Here is an 18,809-nt window from a genome sequence, read left to right as displayed (position 1 = left end):
GTATGAGTTGTGCAGATGCCTTCTGGAAGACCTAAACCACGTCATCTTGTGCAGCTTGTAGTTCATGTGCTTTATTTGTTCCTTTTTATTCTAATCTCTGCTTTCCAACAAAACAAACCCTACTTTAATTGTGTTATCTCATTTTTCCTTAGTTTTTGTAAAATTCTAACACTGTGCTCTCTTCCTCTCCATTTCCTGTTGCCCCCTCCCTTCGGTGTTATTGTTGAAAGTTTCACACTCCTCTTTTCAGTGTTGGGGTGCCTATGGTTTCACAATGTTGGATTCTTGCTGTGGAGTACAATTAATATTTTTATTATTAGAGTTTCCCCCTTGCTAGGTCCTCTCCCCCCTCCCTCCCCGCTTGTTCTTTAAGTAATCTAGCAACTGTGTTGCTCACAGCCAGCCTCTTATTAATCACTTGCCCGGGGGGGGGGGGCACATCCCTGTGTCACTAGTTTTCTGACCAATTGTCCACAAAAATCTAGGGGAGGTTATTTCTCCCCCCACCCAATCAAAGAGTCTGGGCTTGTGGGGCAACTACAACATCTCCCACTCTGAAAGTCAGCAGACTCAGAAAGTTGCCACCCGGTTCTGGGAGAAGTTAAGAGCCTTTCTCTTTTTAATATTTTTTAAAGTTTCCTTGTAGAAACACCTATAGATAGATCTGCCCATAATTTGGCAGGCTGAATCCACTCTTTAGGGGCAACTTTGCCTGCAGATTTCATTCACATGTGAAAAGGAGGAAAGTTATATAGGTGTTTCTAAATTCTCCATTATAGTCAATGGAGAAGGGGTGGGGGTCGATCCGAAACAGATAGGGTTACTTTCCAACAGATGCAAGGCAAATCTTGTGACCTAATAATTGCCTATACCAGTGTTGTAACCTGCATTCAAAGGGGATTAGATGACCTTTGAGGCCCCTTACAATTCTAAAATTCTATGGCAGACAACACATTGTTGGACTTTGACTCCCCTTGGTCCCTGCCAGCACAGCCAGTTCTCCCTCTCTGGTGTAGCAAAGCTACGTGGACGACGTGACTCTTCTAACTCTCTTGCAACTTCCTTAATGCTGTTCATGTATAAATAAATCTGGATCTAAAGAAGTGAGAGTGGCATAGCGCCCTAGCACAATCCCCAGCAGAGCCAACGCCTTCCATACGCACCTACATTTATCCAATGAAAATAGGGACGTCCTATTTCATAATGATACTAATAATTTTATTATTTATGCCCCACCCATCTGACTGGGTTGCCCCAGCCACTCATGGCTTCCAACATATATTAAAACACAATAAAACAGCAAACATTTAAAACCTTCCCTACACAGGGCTGCCTTCAGATGTCTTCTAAAATTTGTATAGTTATTTATCTCCTTGGCTTGAGGGTCACACAACTCCATACCCTCCAACATGATGAAAATAGTGATGTCTTAAGGAAAAGTGGGACATTTCAGTATCAAATCAAGAAACCAGGATGGCTTCTATAAATCTGGGACTGTGCCTGGAAAATAAGGACACCTGGAGGGTCTGATCTTCTGCTTGGGATGGAATTCTCAAAGTGGACCAGTTTTTCACATTACATGTTTTTTTCTCTGCAGCTTTTATTTTTTGGGAAGAGAGCCAACTGCAGGCCCCGGTTCTGTAGGCCCCGGATCAGCAGGGGTGTCTTACCTATAGAGGCTAGTGGTGCGGGGCCAAGGTGCCAAGTTCTGGAGGGCGCCAGGGAAGAGGTGGAGGCTGGATGCAGCGCCTCCCGGCATCAGCTTGCCACCCTCACCAACCTCCGCGCCGAAGCAGCGCCACACCTGGAGCTGTGGCCACAACGTGGCCAGCTGAGCTGGGAGGTGCCGCGTCCAGCCTCCGCCTCTTCCCCACCAGAGGAGCCGCCCTCCAGCCACTGCCTGCCTCCTCCAGCCCTGCCAGCAGCGCCGTCTTCCCTTAAAAAACTCTGGGAAACAGGGATGGGGGGGTTGTGCCGGAAGGAGCTTTGCACCACGGTGCCAGATATGCTTAAGGTGGCCCTGCGGGGGACTTCCGGGTTAGCGCCTCCGGCAATGGCGGATTTCCTCTGATCGGGAGGAATCCGCTTCGTGGGAATTAGGGTCTGGACCGCCACGGCAAGGCGGAGACCCACCAAAAACCACAGGCGAGAGAAGCCTGTGGATGTGGGATTCGGCTGGCACCTTTTGCGCCTCCCCTACTTGCGGGGAAACCCGGTTTCGGGGATCCGGAGCGACGTGGGGTGAGCGGCGCAGTGCTTCGAATCGACTGCTTTTTTCACGAAGCTGTTGCCGGAGAGCGCTGACTTTTTCCTGTGGACAATTGGACTTTAAACAACTACTCGTGAGTAGAATGGAAAATTGGATTATGAAACATCTTAATTTGGCACCGAAGCGGGAAGGTCTAAACAGGAAGTCCGCCTTCCGCTTTTGTAAATAGATTGAAGCAAACACATTGCAAGCTAAAGTCTGGAAAGTCGTTTGTAAAGGACTAAATTTTCATCAGCTAAAACTACCAAACCCCCCTTGGAAGCAGGAGAAGAGGGGGGGAAATTTTAGACTGCTTAAACCTGCAGGAGAGAGAGTAAAGAAAGACAAATTTCCACCGTCTTGGACCTGGGAACGGGGTGTCAGAGACAGACGCTTTGGGGAAGTTCATTGTGAATTAAACGTTCTTTGACAGATAGTTAAAAAAGAGAAACATATTGATTCCAATGTTTCCTTTTGCATTTAAAAGGAACAAAATATCTGAAAAACGAAAGGAATTTTGTTGCTGGATCTGCTTTTAAAAAGACGGATACAAACAGAAATTGTTTCCTCTAGGGGGAGCTTGTGAAACTGTTGCTGGAGTCGATCTGGGGAATTCTACAGCTGTAGAGATTAAGATCGTGAGAACCAGACATTGACCTTGAACAAGAATGTGCCCAGAAGAAGCCTTAGTGCTTGCTTTTTGCAAGACAAGCGCTTTACTGGAACAGCTACATGAGAAGATGGATTTGATGACTGTTGCAGTTAGCAATTTTGGACAAACAATGAATACCTATATAGAAACCACTCAGGAACCAACCCAGGAATTTGCTTTGACAGGGCAAGTTGTGCAGAAGACAAAGGAGGAGGTTGTTGCTGAACCTCAAGTAATAGAAATGGAGAGAGCCGCGGCCTTGCAGGAACATAAGTTGTTGTTTCTGACGACTGAACCTGGAGAAAGCCTGATTTGGAGAGATGGAGTACTGTTTGGTTTGGAGATGGGAAGTTGGATAGATCCCCCTATGCAGGGATGTTTTGACCTTTGGGATCTGGTTTTGGGCCAGGGGGAGTTTGGAGTTGTGGGGGCCCTTAACCTTGGAGGGATTTTGAAACATGCCTTCAAATATTTTTTGGATTTCAGTGCTGACTATGGAGAATGGGCTGACCGGTCGAGAAGGGATAAAGACATTGTCAAGTTGGAGTCTCCCCGAGATCTACCCCTCAGTGAGAAAGGAAGGAAATTAAGAATAAGATCAGCAGAAGACAAAGTACTGTAAAGTGCAGGTATAAACAGGAAGAAGACCTGCAGAAGGGACATGGAAAAGACTTAAGAGCCTCGGATAGAAGGTCACCAGGTTAATGGACTAGATGGAAGGGATAGAAAGGACTGACAAAACCCGAGACCAGGAAGAAGAGACGATGGATGAAGATTGGAAGAAAGTTTAAAAATTCATTTAGAGAATTATTGTAAAATTAATGAGTGTTAGAAAAAATGTTGGAATGAAACTATTTGGCTTTAGTAGAAATGCTAAAAGGAATTATGTATAAATAAGTTTTAAGTTTTAAGCTTTAGGGCTTTTTATGGTAAGATAAGGTTAAAATAAATTAAGGTAATTTAATGACAGAATATAGTGAAAGATGGAAAGGATTTGCTGAGATAATTAATAACTAGAATACAAAAAAAGGAGGTGTGAGGAGGTCAATGAAACAAGTTAACGAAAGATAAAGATTTGGGAATATTGGATTTGTTTTTAAATTTTTTGTTTGCTTTTGTTTTTGGTTTGGATGTATTATGTGTTTGTTTTGTTTTGTTTTTTCTTTTTACTGACTTATATTGTTTAATTCCTTTTTTGTCTATCTTTTTTCCTTTTCCTTTTTTCACTGTAATTTTAAATTCTCAATAAATATCATTAAAAAAAAAGGTGGCCCTGCGGATCAGTGTTGCTTGTACCCAAATATGTGACCTTTCTCTGGGGATTCTGAGTGCATGGCATCAGAAGTCTTTGTTTGGGCCAACACAGAAGTGTGGTAGCCAGAACAGCTTGGTGGTAGCAGTGGGATTAGTGCAGCTATTGCAGTGCTTGGGAGATGTGAGGTGGACGTGTCCATAGAAATGCAGCCCCCTCCCTGCCCCTTGTGGCTGCAAGCTGGAGTGGTGAGAGACCCCCCCCTGTGTGCTAGAAGCAAGAAAGAGTTTTCTGTCCTCAGGTCAGATGTGCCACCATGGAAGAATACTCCCCAGTTCTTTCTACATGCACTGCCTGACCCTTGGCCTGCAGACAGAGCGGAGACCCTCAACTCCAGCAGCTTTTCCAGTCTGATGACGCCGATCCCCTCTTTGTCTGCTGGGACAGAGGCTGAATAGAGCATTTGCCAAATATGATATACATGAAAATATGCAGGAATGCAAGCGCTTAACCTCCTCTATGAAGCACATCTTGGCACTTTCTTTCCTGGGCACCAAGTCAGGGTCAAAAACACAAGGGGAAGGGGGAGGGCATTTGTCACCAGCCACAGCATTCCCTGATTGAATCAGCACACAGAAAAGCCAAGATGAGGTTACAATCAGATCATGAAAGAGTGACCATCAAGACCATGGCAAAAGACAGCAGGCAGCAAGGGGAAGGATGGCACACGACAGGCAATGCAATCACTTTGAGGAAGGGCAGACAGCAGAAGGATGGTTGTTGTTGCCATTGCAGAAAACTAAGGGGCAGCAGAAATTTCCTGCAGCTCCCCTCCAAACCACAAAGCAAACTTCATGAGCAAGCATTGCCTCTTGTTTCTGAGAGAATATTATCCCGGGCAGCAGAAAGCAGCGTGCAGATGCTCACCCAGGCCCTGTGGTAAATGGTGTGTGTGTGTGTGTGTGTGTGTGTGTGTGTGTGTGTGTGTGTGTGACATTATAGGAAAGTCCCTTCTTCCTAATCTACATGGGTGCAAATTGGCTCTTGATGTATTAATGCTGAGAGAAAGACAATTTGGCATTTCAGAAGCAGTTTCTCTAAACTGTCTTAATATGATGGTGGGCTAAGCCCTTTTTCGTCTTTCGAAACAGAGCCTTTCCCTTCCTGCTGTAGCCCTGCCTGGACTTTCTGGATCTTGCAGCTTAAAATGTCACACTTACTTGGGAGGTGGCCTCACTGAACTTGGTGGCTCTTTCAAGTAATTCTGCATAGGACTGGACTGGACTGCTGCAGTGCAATGCTGATTTTCTTCAGAGGACTGACGCAGAGGATGTAGCTGTGCTAGAATGTGCATCTGGTAGCTGCAAAAGGGCTGTAGGACTTAGTTAGGAATGTGACCTTAACAGCACATTGCTGTTGAGGTAGTTTCCCTCACTCTGAGGAGCAAACAATCAACATATTACTTCCTGTCCTGCTGAAATAAAGACATGCTTGACCCTGTAACCTGAAAGTGATGCCAGGAGGCATTCAGATCATTGTTTTGTTTCTTCCTCTCTTTCTGCAGCTAATTTCCTATACAATTGAGGCAGGAAAAAGGAGCACCTTCAGCAATTGAGGCAAAATTCACTCTGACTCATTTTACTGCATTTGTTAATCTTCACAGGATTGGTGTTTCGTGTTTCGAACATGGGCATGAGCCACAAACCCAGAGTAATGGTTCCTAGTCAGAAAGTGCTGGTCTGAAGTTGCAACAAGTCATCTTGCCAAATGCAGTATTTTGCGGCACTAACAAATTTTGAATGACAAGGGAGTAAATTTCTCTCTTTCAAAGTAAGGAATTGAAACTGCACTAGAAAGATGACCAGTTAGTGCAGACCTCTAAGTAGCAAGTCACCTCTAGCCGAAACAAAGTATATTCTGCTTGGCAGCAGTTCAGGATGAATAAACAATTCCCTATTACAGTCCCCATGAAACAGCCCTCCACTAATGGCAGTTACAGGCACAATCGGAAGGCACTCAACTAGGTTTGCTCTGCTCAAGACAGATGACAATCATCCTGCTACCTCCAGTCCTTAAACTGGGTACAGCAAATTAGTTACCCTTCGTGTGCCAGCTATTTTCCTCACAATTCAGAGGGAATCCAGAACTTGCCTTACTAACATTTCTCCCCCCGCCCCGCCCCCAATTATAACATAAGTATGGATGCAGTAGAAATGTAAGAAAGGAGTTGCGTCTGCCCAAGAGAATCAAGGCTGGGGCTAGAGCAGGGGTAGGCAACCTAAGGCTCAGGGGCTGGATTCGGCCCAATCGCCTTCTCAATCTGGCCCGCGGATGGCCTGGGAATCAGCATATTTTTACATGGGTAGAATGTGTGCTTTTATTTAAAATGCATCTCTGGGTTATTTGTGGGGCAGAGGAATTTGTTCATTCCCCCCCAAAAAAAATAGTCTGGTCCCCCACATGGTCTGAGGGACGGTGGACTGGCCCCCTGCTAAAAAAGGTTGCTGACCCCTGGACTAGTGAGAGGGAGGGGAGGCTGGGTTTTATTTCCCTTCCTTTCCCTTCCATTTACTCCAAGGAGGATGTTTGAGAAGCAGACTGTGTGCAGGTTGTTGAAACTTCCGCAGCTGGGATTTTTCCAGTTAGCATCTCAAACATAGTGGAAAGGGCACTAGCCAGCATCTTGGCTTCATGACATCTGGAAGAGAGATCCCTCAGTTGCAGAGCACCCGCTATCGCTGTGCAAAGTTTCTGACTTAACAGTGACTCAGAGGAATAAGTGCCAACAAATGAATCATGCACCTCATTTCCTACAATACATACTATAGTTTTCCTTGCAAGGCTCCCTTCAAAGTATTAACAGTACAGCACTCTTGAAATTTTGAAGTCTGCTGAGGTCTTCATGGAACAGCCTTTGATATGGGAACTAAAATTACCGGTAAAACAAAAATAACAATCAAATTGTTCCCTTAAAAAAAGAGTCATCTTGGCCCAAGGGAGAAACATTCTAGTTTTATAATGATTACCACAGGACCCAGGGGCTGCTAACATGTACCTCAATATTATGTTACAGATGGAATCTTGCTTGTTTCTAGTGAATCACTTTAATTAGAATTGCAGCTGTTATCTTTTTGGAAACAGTGTATGCTTTAAAAAGAAGAAGAAACTTGACTTACTTTTAACAACAACAAACTAATAAAAGCTGGCCCACATAAGCCACCCACCCTTGGGGGGGAGGCTTCAAGTTGGGGAGGAAAGAACCTCAGCTAGTTAAGTATTTTTATTGATTTACTTGATTTAGAGGGTCAGCTGCGTCCATGCACGCGCCCATCCACCCTTCTCCACGCAACTGCAAGAAGTGAAAGGAGATTTATGCTTTCTCCGAGGCCAGTGCCCCTCCCCCTGGGTCTTCCTAGCTAAGCAAAGGCAGCCAGGCACCACTGTATTGTGATCCTTTCAGCAGCAAAAGAAAGGCAGATCACTTCACGGGATCCATTTGCAGGGAACCAACGGAGGTGGGGGATCCCCAGAAAAAGCCCTGCTCACTATCCCTCGCGCGCTTATAGGCTTAAGTCTATCACTTACTCAGAAAGCGGCCAGCAGGATAGTATTTTACCCACCTAGTGACCCAGTTTTGGACAGTCGTGTCATGTTTTGCGATTTACGTGTACACAATTTAGTAGCTCTATAATCCCCAGCCCCGCGCAGAGTCCGCTTTCGCCTCCCTTCTACCACGCATGCGCGCGCTGATCCGCGCGAGCAGCAGCAGCAGCGGCGAAGCAAGGAGAGCAACGCCTCGCCCCCAGTGCGCATGCGCAATCCCGTCTTCGGGGATAGGAAAAAAAACCCGAAGAGCAGGCAAGATGGCGGCGCCCGTGGATCTGGAGCTGAAGAAGGTACCTGATGGCGGGCCGGGACGAAGCCGGGCAAGGCCGCTTCGTTGGTGGCCAGCCCTTGTTGGGCTACGCGGCTGTCGGGATTTTCCTCATGGCTCCCGCCTTTCTCAGAGCTCGGGGCGGGAGGGTCTCTGAGGGATGCTCCTCGCGGACTACAACTCCCGTCATCCTCGGCCTCTGACTCTGCCGGCTGGGGAGGGTGGGAGTTGCAGTCAGGGCCGCCCCCCCCCCGAGGAGTCTCTGTCCCGTCTTCATGCCCCCCCCCCAAGGGGAGAGAGGCTGAGGCGGAGCCTTGGGGGAGCCCTTCTCGCCTCGGGCGCCCTTTTCTCTCAGCCGGGTGGAGGCGGGAAGACACTCCTCTGACACCCCCCCCCCCTTCATCCCCAGGGAGGGTGTCTGTGAACCATGTAACCATCGTGGCTGATATAGTTTCCTCCCCCTCCCCTGGATATTTTTATTGGGGTTTCCTCATAGATCCAAAACAATACCAATAAACGTATCCACCCTGTGACTTGTATCCCTGCTCCCTTCTCGGGACAAAAAGTGTCTGGTACCTTTTCTTCTTCTCTTCATGTTACTGTTAATAGTTTGATCTGTTTCCCATGAATTTGGCTAAGCTCCTTTTCAAATCATGTAAGCCAATAGCCACCACCACCAATTGCGTCGCCACGCCTCGTCCGTCAATATTATAAAAAGGTTCAGAAATAAAGACTACATAGAGAAAAGTTAATTTGGCTGCCCTGTATCTCAGCTTCATTACATGCCCCACATTAGGAGAGAAAATGTAAACTTTCTCTCTTTTTTTTACTTTTGTCCCAGCCTGTTCATAAATTTATTACAGACGCTGAAAATGTCAGGGTTAAGGGTAAGGCCTGTTCTGTCACGCACCAGAAGTAAAGTAAAGGGGCCCCATCTTAATTTCCATGCCTGTGAAGCCCCACAGTGGTGGTGGGAGACGGTGGCAGAAGCAGTGGCAGCCTGCGAGGCCATGTCGTGGCAGCAGAAGCAGCAGTACCTGGCAGCAGTGGCACAATAAGCAGTGGCCTTGCCACGGTGGTGGGAGGCGGTGCCAGAAGTGCCAGCAACCTCTGAGGCCTTGTTGTGGCAGCAGAGGTAGCAGTGGCCTGCAAGGCCTTGCAGTGGCAAAAGCAGAGGTAGCCTGGTGGCGGTAGCAGCAAAAACTGCAGCAACCTTGCAGGCCTCGTCATGGCGGTGACAGAAGTGGCAGCAGCCTGCCAGGCCTTGCCACGGCCTGCAAGAGCTTGCTGCAGCCGTGGGAGGTGGTAGCAGTAGCAGCATGCGAGTCCTCACGGCTGCAGCAGCACAAGCAGTGGTGGCCTGTGAGGCTTCACTGTGGCAACAGGAGGTAGCCGTAGAAGTGGCAGCAGCCTGGCAACAGTGGCACAATAATCAGCGGGTTGTGAGACCTCGCCACAGCAGTGGGAGGTGGTTGCAGAAGTGGTGGCAGCCTGCGAGGTGTTGTTGCAGAGGCGGCTTGCATGGCTTCGTGATGGCAGTGGCAGAAGAGGGGACAGCCTGCCCCGGCAAGCCCTCGCAGGCCGCTGCCACTTCTCAGTACTGCTGAGAAGCCTCGCAGGCTGCTGCTATTTATGCTGCTGCAATGAGGCCTCGCAGACTGCCGCCGATACTACTGGATTGCTGTAGCGATGCTGATTTTGTCACTACCACCACCTGCCTTTGCTACTCCCGATGCTCTGAGGTTTTACAGAATGCTGTTGCTATTGCTGCTGCTTCTCTCCATTGCGGTGAGGCTTCTCAGGCAACTGCTGCTGCCACCACACGACCTCACAGGGTGCCGCTGCTCCTGTGAATACAAAAAGGCCTCACAGACTGCTGTTGCTCTTGCTATCACCGTGGTGAGGCCTCACATGCCATCACTGCTTGTGCCTCTGCTGCCAGGGTGCCGCCGCAATAACATAGCCTTGCAGGCCACTGCTTCTGTCACCTCCTCCTGCCGGCATCGCAAAATGGCCTTGTAGGCTGCTGTGGCTTCTGCCACCACCTCCCACCACTGCAGCAACCACTGTTTCGGCCACCGCCAGGCCACTGCCATTTCTGCTGCCCTGCAAGCCTGCTGTCAGCCCCCGATGATTTGACTTCACTATGACTCATCACATTTGCTAGCTAAGCCCAGAGGCAAAAGTCCTGTTTGGATGCATTTTGGCTTGCCTGCTGATGAAAGTGACTGGGTGGCAATTGATAATATTGTCATTTATCAGTTTTAGACCCTTAAGTAGTAGCAGTTGCCTGTTTGCCTCTGCCTAGTTCCATCCTTATTGTTGTGATATATTGATATATTGTGATGTATTTTGGATGCATATTGGCTCCTGCTGATGAAAATGGCTGTGTGGTAATTAATAATATCGTCAATTACCTGGTTTAGACCCCTAAATAGTAGCCATTGCCAGTACATTACCCTGTTCACTCTGCATAATTCCATCCTTATTTCAGACATTGTGATGTTTAGCTGGTGATATATTGCAGTGTTTTGCTGGTGATATATTGCGATGTTGAAAACCAGATATCGCCCAGCCTTCTCACTTACTGTAATTTGTGAAATATTGCCAGGTCATACATTATGAAACAGTTATGTGAACTTCAAAGCGGTTTTGGACGATATATTGATAGCATTGCCATTGTGCTGTCTATTACTATTGCAACTGATATATTAAATATGCATTTAGTGGGGGGGGGGTGTTAGGTCCTCAGTTCACTGAGAACTTTCACTCTTAGGTCATATAGTTAACAATTAACAGCTCTGTAGTAGTTTACCCTCCACAGCAATAAATGGTGTTAAGCTTCCTCCCTACCTACTGTTGCTGTGTAGTACAAACTTTCTCTGCTTGTTGAATGAAGGGAGGCGGCTTGGTGAATGCTTGGCTAGCTAAGCAAATGTCAATGAATGAGTCAGGCCAGCTGTTTTACTGGAGAGGAACAGAAATGCTACAGAGGGATGATGTAGCAGAGGCCATATACCCTAGCTGCTTAGTTCTTGGAGAATTATTTTTACTTTCAGTGTAATCATATTACTGTTGATTAATTTGATACTGTTACCTGATACATTTTTGACTGTTGATCCATAGGTTGTAAGTCATGAGTGGGCAGCCTTTTTTGAAGTTGGACACATTCCCTCAAGGGAAAATGGTTCAGAGCTGGACATCTGAATTGGAAGGAGCTGGGAGTGGGCAGGACCAAAGCCAAAAGTGGTTGCCTGTTCTCTGTTCCCCAGCTTCTCCCATTCATTGACCAATCAATTTATCCACCCTTTCTTTCTCAGACACACAAGCATGTGCTTCATCCATCCATCATCCATCCATTCTGTCTTACATTTGCTTTATCTCACTGTGCTGTCACCCATCTTTATATATGCCCGGTTTTTAAAACTTCACTGCATTGCCCCAATTGCTCATTCTGTCACTTATTCTTCATTTCTTTTCTCAGGCCCCACCCTGATACAGTGGTGCCCCGTAAGACGAATGCCTCGCAAGATGGAAAACCCGTTAGACGAAAGGGTTTTCCGTTTTTGAGCTGCTTCACAAGACAAATTTCCCTATGGGCTTGCTTCGCAAGACGAAAACGTCTTGCGAGTGTTCCGATTTTTTTTCGCTCCCCCCCTTTTCTAAGCCGCTAAGCCGCTAATAGCCTTTTAGCCGCTAAGCCGCTAAGCCTTTAATAGCCGCTAATCTGCTAAACCGCTAATAGCGCTAATCCGCTAAGCTGCTAATAGGGTTGCTTCGCAAGACGAAAAAACCGCTAGACGAAGAGACTCGCGGAACGGATTAATTTTGTCTTGCGAGGCACCACTGTACGTGCTTTCCAAGACTTTTTCTGTGTGATTCAACAGCATGTACTTGCCACTGATTTTGACCTGTGATGCCAGACCATAGCATGGCAGATAGAGTGTCAAGAAGACACTATGTGGTGCACTATGTGGTTGGTCCTCTGAGCATAGCTGCCAGAACAGATGCTTTGAAGCAGCTCTGGTATAAATGCTGTTAAGCCATAGAGGAAAGTTATTCAAAAATGCAGACAGAGGGAGGTGTGGAAAGGTGTTGATGGCTGGGGAAGATCACATAAGTATTTTTGTTGGCAGGAAAAAATCAGTGGTGGCAGCAGGTGAAATTGGAAGGGCTGTAGGGACGGGGAACCCTTTTCTGTTGAGAACTGCATTCCCTGTAGCGGTATTCAATAGGACAGTAGAGGGAACCAGAACAACTCCCTGTTGCACATGCATGCTCCCACTCCTGAGCTCCTAGTCACCTTCAAGAGATGGGAACAAGTGGGGCAACCCAGCAAGATGGGTGGGGTATTATTATTACTGTTATTTTTAAATTGCGATTATTATTATTGCTTATGGTTCCTCTCCTCTGCTGAAAGCTTTTGCTTCCTTTTCTTGACAGTCCTTGCAGCCAGGGATAAATTCCCTATCCATTCAATAGTTGGCTGAATCTGGTCAGGAGATATAAGAGGTGAACTGGGGAGATAGTAGACACAGCTTCTTAGTAAAAGGTTCATAGAATCATTGATCTTAAAGTTGGAAAAGACCCCAAGAGTCATCTAGTCCAACCCCCTGAAATGCAGATATCCCAACTAAAGCATCCATGACAGAAGACCATCCAACCGCTGCTTAAAACCTCCAATGAAGGAGAGTCCACCACCTCCCAAAGGAGTCTGCTGCACTGTCTAACAGCTGTTACTTTCAGAAAGTTTTTCCTTATGCTTAGTCAGAATCTCCGTTCTTGTAACTTGAAGCCATTAGTTCGGGTCCTACCCTCCAGAGCAGGAGAAAACAAGCTTGCTCCATCTTCCATGTGACAGCCCTTGAGACATTTGATGATGGCTAACATATCTCCTCTCAGTCTCTTACTCAGGCTGAACATACCCAACTCCCTCAACCTGTCCTCATAAGGCTTGGTTTACAGACTCTTGATCATCTTCGTAACAACAACAACAACAACAACAATTTATTTATACCTCGCTCATCAGGCTAGGTTTCCCCAGGCACTCTGGGCTGCTCCCAACAGAATATTAAAAGCACAATAAAACATCAAACATTAAAAACTTCCCTAAACAGGGCTGCCTTCAGATGTCTTCTAAAAGTTGGATAGTCGTTTATTTCCTTGACATATGATGGGAGAGCATTCCACAGAGTGGTTGCAACTACTGAAAAGGCCCTCTTCCTGGTTCCCTGTAACCTCACCTCTTGCAATGAGGGAACTGCCAGAAGGCCCTTGGCGCTGGATCTCAGTGTCCAGGCAGAATGATGGGGGGTGGAGATGCTCCTTCTAGGCTGAGGCTGTTTAGGGCTTTAAACGGCTGCACCAACACTTTGAATTGTGCTCGGAAACGTACTGGGAGCCAATGTAAGTCTTTCAGTACCAGTGTTATATGGTCTTGGAGGCCATTCCCATTCACCAGTCTATCTGCCACATTCTCCTTGGTCTCCAATCTGTTAGGGTTATCTTGATTCCTGATTCTGTCTTCTGCAGCATTAGCTACCCCTCCCAGTTTGATGTTATCTGCAGATTTGTTAAACATCCCCTCAATTCCTTTTTTCAAGTCGTTTATAAAGATGGTGAACAACAACTGGCCTGACACAGAACTCTGCAGCACCCCAGTTGTCACTCCTCCCCCCGCCCCCCCGGATGGTGAGGAATCAATAGTGAGCACTTTTTGGGTTTGGTCAAACAGGTGCAAATCCACCTAACAGTTACCTCATCCAGCCCACATTTTACTAGCTTTTCTGCAATATTGGGGGACTTTGTCAAAAGCCTTACTGAAGGAGAGATACATTACATCCATAGCATTCCCATAATCTACCAAGCTTCTAACTCTGTCAAAAAAGAAATAGGATTTGTCTAGCATGATCTGTTTTTGAGAAATCCATGCTGGGTTTACTGCATGTATACTTTACAACTACACTGAAACTCTGAGTGAAGTCAGTCATTGATAGTTTTACTAACTCTAGCTGCATTTATGCTGTTGCTTTTCATATCAGGCTTTTACAGAACTTCAAGCCAAGGTCATTGATACCCAGCAAAAAGTGAAACTGGCCGATCTGCAAATAGAGCAACTGAACAGGACGAAAAAGCACGCACATCTTACTGATACAGAGATTATGACTTTGGCTGATGAAACCCGAATGTATGAAGGTGTAGGAAGAATGTAAGTAAATGTCTCACTGGTTCCCTTTCAGAAGGACTTGGCTACTAGTAACTCCCTGAAAACCTTTTGTGTACTTTTAATACTGCTCCAACCACTTCTGAAAATCTGTTTTGCCATATTTTCACAGCTGAACCAGGTTGGGGAATGTCACTGTTTACCTAACCCTGATTAGACTAAATCCAAACTGAATGAAAACATTTTAGGCCTCAGGTAAACTTAAATCAGAACTGAGTGGAAACATTTACTGGTGTGACTCTCTGGTTATATCTGCCAAAATATACTTGCCAGGGTAAACATGATATAGTTTCAGCTGTAGGCTTCTGATGCGCAAGGACTCTCACTAACATGTAGTGTTCTGTGGCTGAAATATGAGATATGAGTAGAGAGAACTTTAATTTGTCTTCATAGGTTCTGAAGATTCTGAATTAATTCTTCACAGTGTTAAAAGTATGCTAAACATTTGTATATTGGAAGTGCTTATGCCACACTCTGAAATACAGTATTGAAAATTGAATGTTAGGAAACTTCAGATATGTTGATGAGGGAAATCTTAAGTAATCTCTATTTCTAAACTTTATAAATGTGTTGTTTATGTAATGATGTCATAAAATCTTCATTGAAAACAGACTAATAGCCATGTTATGTGTAGTTGCAAATTGGAACCTTAGTGTCCGATTTTCCTGCCATAATGATAAGACTGGCTTTATGTGCAGTACTAGTCCTGGAGAGAGCCTGTAGTTCATTAAACCCAGCAGAGTGGGAACTGGTGGTAGTGGGAATGGTGAGGATGTGGGGAGGGAGGTGCAAGAGCAAGCTGTCTGATAGATAAGAATGGGTTCTAGCCAACTAACTCCTACTCAGAGTAGACTCATTGAAATCAATAAACATGGCAAACTTTAATCAATTTATTTCAGTGGGTCTACTAATTGGAGTTAGTTGGATATAGTCTAGTGGAAATTAGGGGTGAGAATTGTAACTTAATTGGTGATAGAAACAATTTTGCTAGGCTCTTAAATGGATGATTATAGAATTACTTGGAATTTTGCTTCTCTCATTTGGGGTGAAAAGTGGGTTGTTTTTGTTTCTAAAAACTGCTTCTGTTATCCCTTTGGAGTCCCTTTTTGATATATTTGATGGTAAGTATGCTCAGATTTGGAGAGTTGAGAATCTTATTGCAAATCAATAAACAGCAATATTGGAAAAGGAGAGAATTCCTGATGTGAAGTCTGGTGAAAATGAAGTTGATAGAGTTTCAGAATGTGGGGAAATTGTTTTAAGTCTTATAGAGGGTTTTGGATTCTCTACCCCAAGTTGCTACCTTTCAGTGTACTAGAAATGTGCCAAGTTTAATTTTCCTGGGTGGTGTTCCTGAATTTTGGGGTGATCATTGCTCTCTTTCCCACTTACCCTGTGGCAACATTTTGGTGTTCGTGGAGCACCAGTACAGCAACCCAGTGACTAATCTTGCAGCAGTGCAGATAATGAGGCGGAGCTTAAGCAGCACCTGTGTAAACCTTGTTCCATGACTGGAATTCTAGCTGCAGGTCTTACAGTCTGCCCTGTGCACAACAGATTACAGTGGTACCTCGGGTTAAGTACTTAATTCATTCCGGAGGTCCATTCTTAACCTGAAACTGTTCTTAACCTGAAGCACCACTTTAGCTAATGGGGCCTCCTGCTGCCGCTGTGCCGCCAGAGCACGATTTCTGTTCTCATCCTGAAGCAAAGTTCTTAACCCGAGGTACTGTTTCTGGGTTAGCGAAGTTTGTAACCTGACGCGTATGTAACCTGAAGCGTTTGTAACCCAAGGTACCGCTGTATAGGACTGATTCCCCATAACTGAACAGTTCCAGTGAAAAAGTTTTTTATTTCAGTTTTAACGTCTCAAGATAAGAAATTCCATGAGCTTTGCAATGTGTGGAATATAAGTATTCTGACAAGTTCTTTTAATTATCTGTGTGCTCAGATGGTGTAAAAGGAAACATCTGCAAAGATTCAGACAGGACCACTGTGCATTTTGAACTTTCATCATACTTCTCAAAGTAAAATGTTGACGTCAGTTCACAAATAGCTTAAGCAGCAAAACTAGACATTGGTGTGGATGAGTGTATCAGGCTACATAACAAGTCTTTCAAAAGAATATGAACTCACAGAATTAAAATGTACTGGCAAGATGCCAGAAGCCTGCACTATCTTCTGAGCAATGGATACTAGTTGCTTATAGTATGCACCAATTCATCATTCCCCACCATGTACTGCTAGCTTTCTTTGTAAAAATAGTATTGTTCTTGTCAATACTTTTTAGGGCTGGATGCCTAAAATCTTGTATTTTGGATGCATTATTTTATCTAGATATTGGCTTGAATTTTTAAAAATTCACAGAAGGGAAGTTTCCTGTCTTTGCCTGTTTCTCTGCAGCCACATTTAACCCTCAAAAATTCTCTCTGTAGGGTTAGTGGATCCTTCTGAAGAATGTGGGATTGAACACTTCTGAGGGAGTGAGGAATTGACAACAAATAGTTGGAGGTCCACCCAATTTAGGCTGATCTTTCCCTCTGCCTGCATTCCACCCCACATTGTCCAGGAACCACCTGTGACTTTCCAAAGAGATCTTTATGGTGGGTTGTAGTTGCAGTAGAGGCAGGAGTAAGAAATTTTATTACTGTGAACTTTCTCAAGTTTACTTAATTTAGGATTCAAGCCATTGTATATATGTATCAGCCTTCCCCAATCTTGTGCTCTCCAGATGTTTTGTGTTGCAGCTCAGTGGGCAGTGGGCAGGGATGTAGCCTAAAACATCTGAAGAGACCAGTTTGGGAAAGACTGGCGCATATGTATGCATATTGTGAAGAAGATGGTTTTAGATGAATCACCACCATGCATATTGTGATGGACAGCTGAGTCAGGCCAGAGTCTAATTCTAACTAATTCTTAGACTCTCTAAGTATAATTCGAGAGTCTAATTCTCGTAGCCTCAGAATTCCACCAGAGTGCTGGGGCCTCTCTCTGATTGGCTACCAAGACAGCTAGAGGGAGGGGTGATGGCACTTTGAGGGGGAATTAAAAGGAGTGGTTTCTGAGAGAGGATTCAGAGATTCTTTAAGAGAGCGCAGGAGGGAGTTGGGAGTTGGTTCTGGTCTGTGTGTTTAACATCCACCCGGAGGAAAATATCTACAGCTAGAGAAAGGAGTCTCTGAGCTTAGGTTGGAAAACAGTGTTTAGTGCAGGGGTCAGCAACCTTTTTCAGGCATGGGTCGATCCACCGTCCCTCAGACCATGTGGTGGGCCGGACTATATTTGGGGGGGGGGGATGAACGAATTCCTATGCCCCACAAATAGCCCAGAGATGCATTTTAAATAAAAGGACACATTCTACTTATGTAAAAACACACTGATACCCGGACCATCCGCGGGCCGGATTGAGAAGGCGATTGGGCCGCACCCGGGCCTTAGGTTGCATACCTCTGGTATTCAGACAGGAGTTAACTGGAGGGCTGAGTTTGAGCCAGGAGAAGTAGAAGCTGTGAGGAGCATACAGACTACTTGGGTCACTCAGGAGGAGAGAGATCTTCTAGACAGAGAAGAATCCCAAGCCAGTTAAGAGGGGTGTGGTGATCCCCTGTGTCTGTTACCCTGCTAGAAGTATTTCAAACTGTGATTGATAAAAGGTTGGAAGACTGACAGAAAGTACCACCTTGTTTAAGAACCAAAGTATTAAGCTGTAACACCCATGCAACAACTAAGTTAAGAAACTGAAGTGAAATAAGCTAAGCATTTACCAACTAGTCTAGAAACCTGTAACACCAAACTGAAGAGTAATAACTGAAAATAAGCAACTGAAGTTTAAAAGAAGCTGTGTGTTTACTACCCTTTGAGAGGCTTGTAACATCCATTTTCGTATAATTATTAATGTTAACTGTTTTCTGAAAGAACTTTTATCTCCTGACAAATCATTGGTTTTACCAACATTGTTCTGTATTATAAACCTTTCTTATTTGTTCGACTCATGCAAAAACACTAAACTAACTGTGCTAGTTATAGAGTATATGGGGTCTATTGAGGGGGGTTCGCATCATTCTGGTAGCAGAGGTGGGATCAGCTGCACATATACAGTAATGTAGGTCAGATTGGCTATCAAGTTATAGCTATCAATGGGAACAGTCTTGTTGGTACATAAGAAGTGACTTGGGAGAGATTGACTTCAGGTGTAGCTTGCCATCTATATTTTCCATTGTAGTCTTATAGACTTCTTCTTTGGTGATCACTCGTAGCTGAATAGGTTCAGACCCATGCCTGAAAAAGGTTGCTGACCCCTGCACTAAACACTGTTTTCCAACCTAAGCTCGTAGTTCATGTCTTCCATGAACACAGTCTTAACTGTGTGTCTGTAAGTGACTGTGGAGGCCAATTCTGGATCCACGTGACCTTCCACAGTGGGGGCATAGGTTTCTGGGCAGGAGTTGATCATGGTGAGGGTTTGCCAAATGTGCCTTCCTCTTAGCATGTTTCTCCCTTTCGTCCTGAGTTTGATATCTTCAAAGTCCATGACAGCTTTGGTAAAGGCTGTTCTCCATG

At 45.3% G+C, this 18,809-nt stretch overlaps 1 protein-coding gene across 1 annotated transcript in view; it reads left to right on the top strand.

Annotated features, from left to right (window-relative positions):
• Positions 1-7,898: 7,898 nt before the first annotated feature.
• PFDN1 (prefoldin subunit 1) overlaps positions 7,899-18,809 on the top strand; it is a 28,207-nt gene continuing 17,296 nt past the window's right edge. The window contains exons 1-2 of the mRNA XM_081206684.1: positions 7,899-8,048; positions 14,068-14,234. Coding sequence (XP_081062810.1) covers positions 8,016-8,048; positions 14,068-14,234 — 200 coding nt within the window. The 5' untranslated portion in view covers positions 7,899-8,015. The remainder of the gene's footprint in view (positions 8,049-14,067; positions 14,235-18,809) is intronic.

Source organism: Podarcis bocagei (assembly GCF_964188305.1).
Source record: "Podarcis bocagei genome assembly, chromosome: 8".
NCBI lineage: Eukaryota > Metazoa > Chordata > Lepidosauria > Squamata > Lacertidae > Podarcis > Podarcis bocagei.
This window is presented reverse-complemented; position numbering and strand designations above follow the sequence as displayed.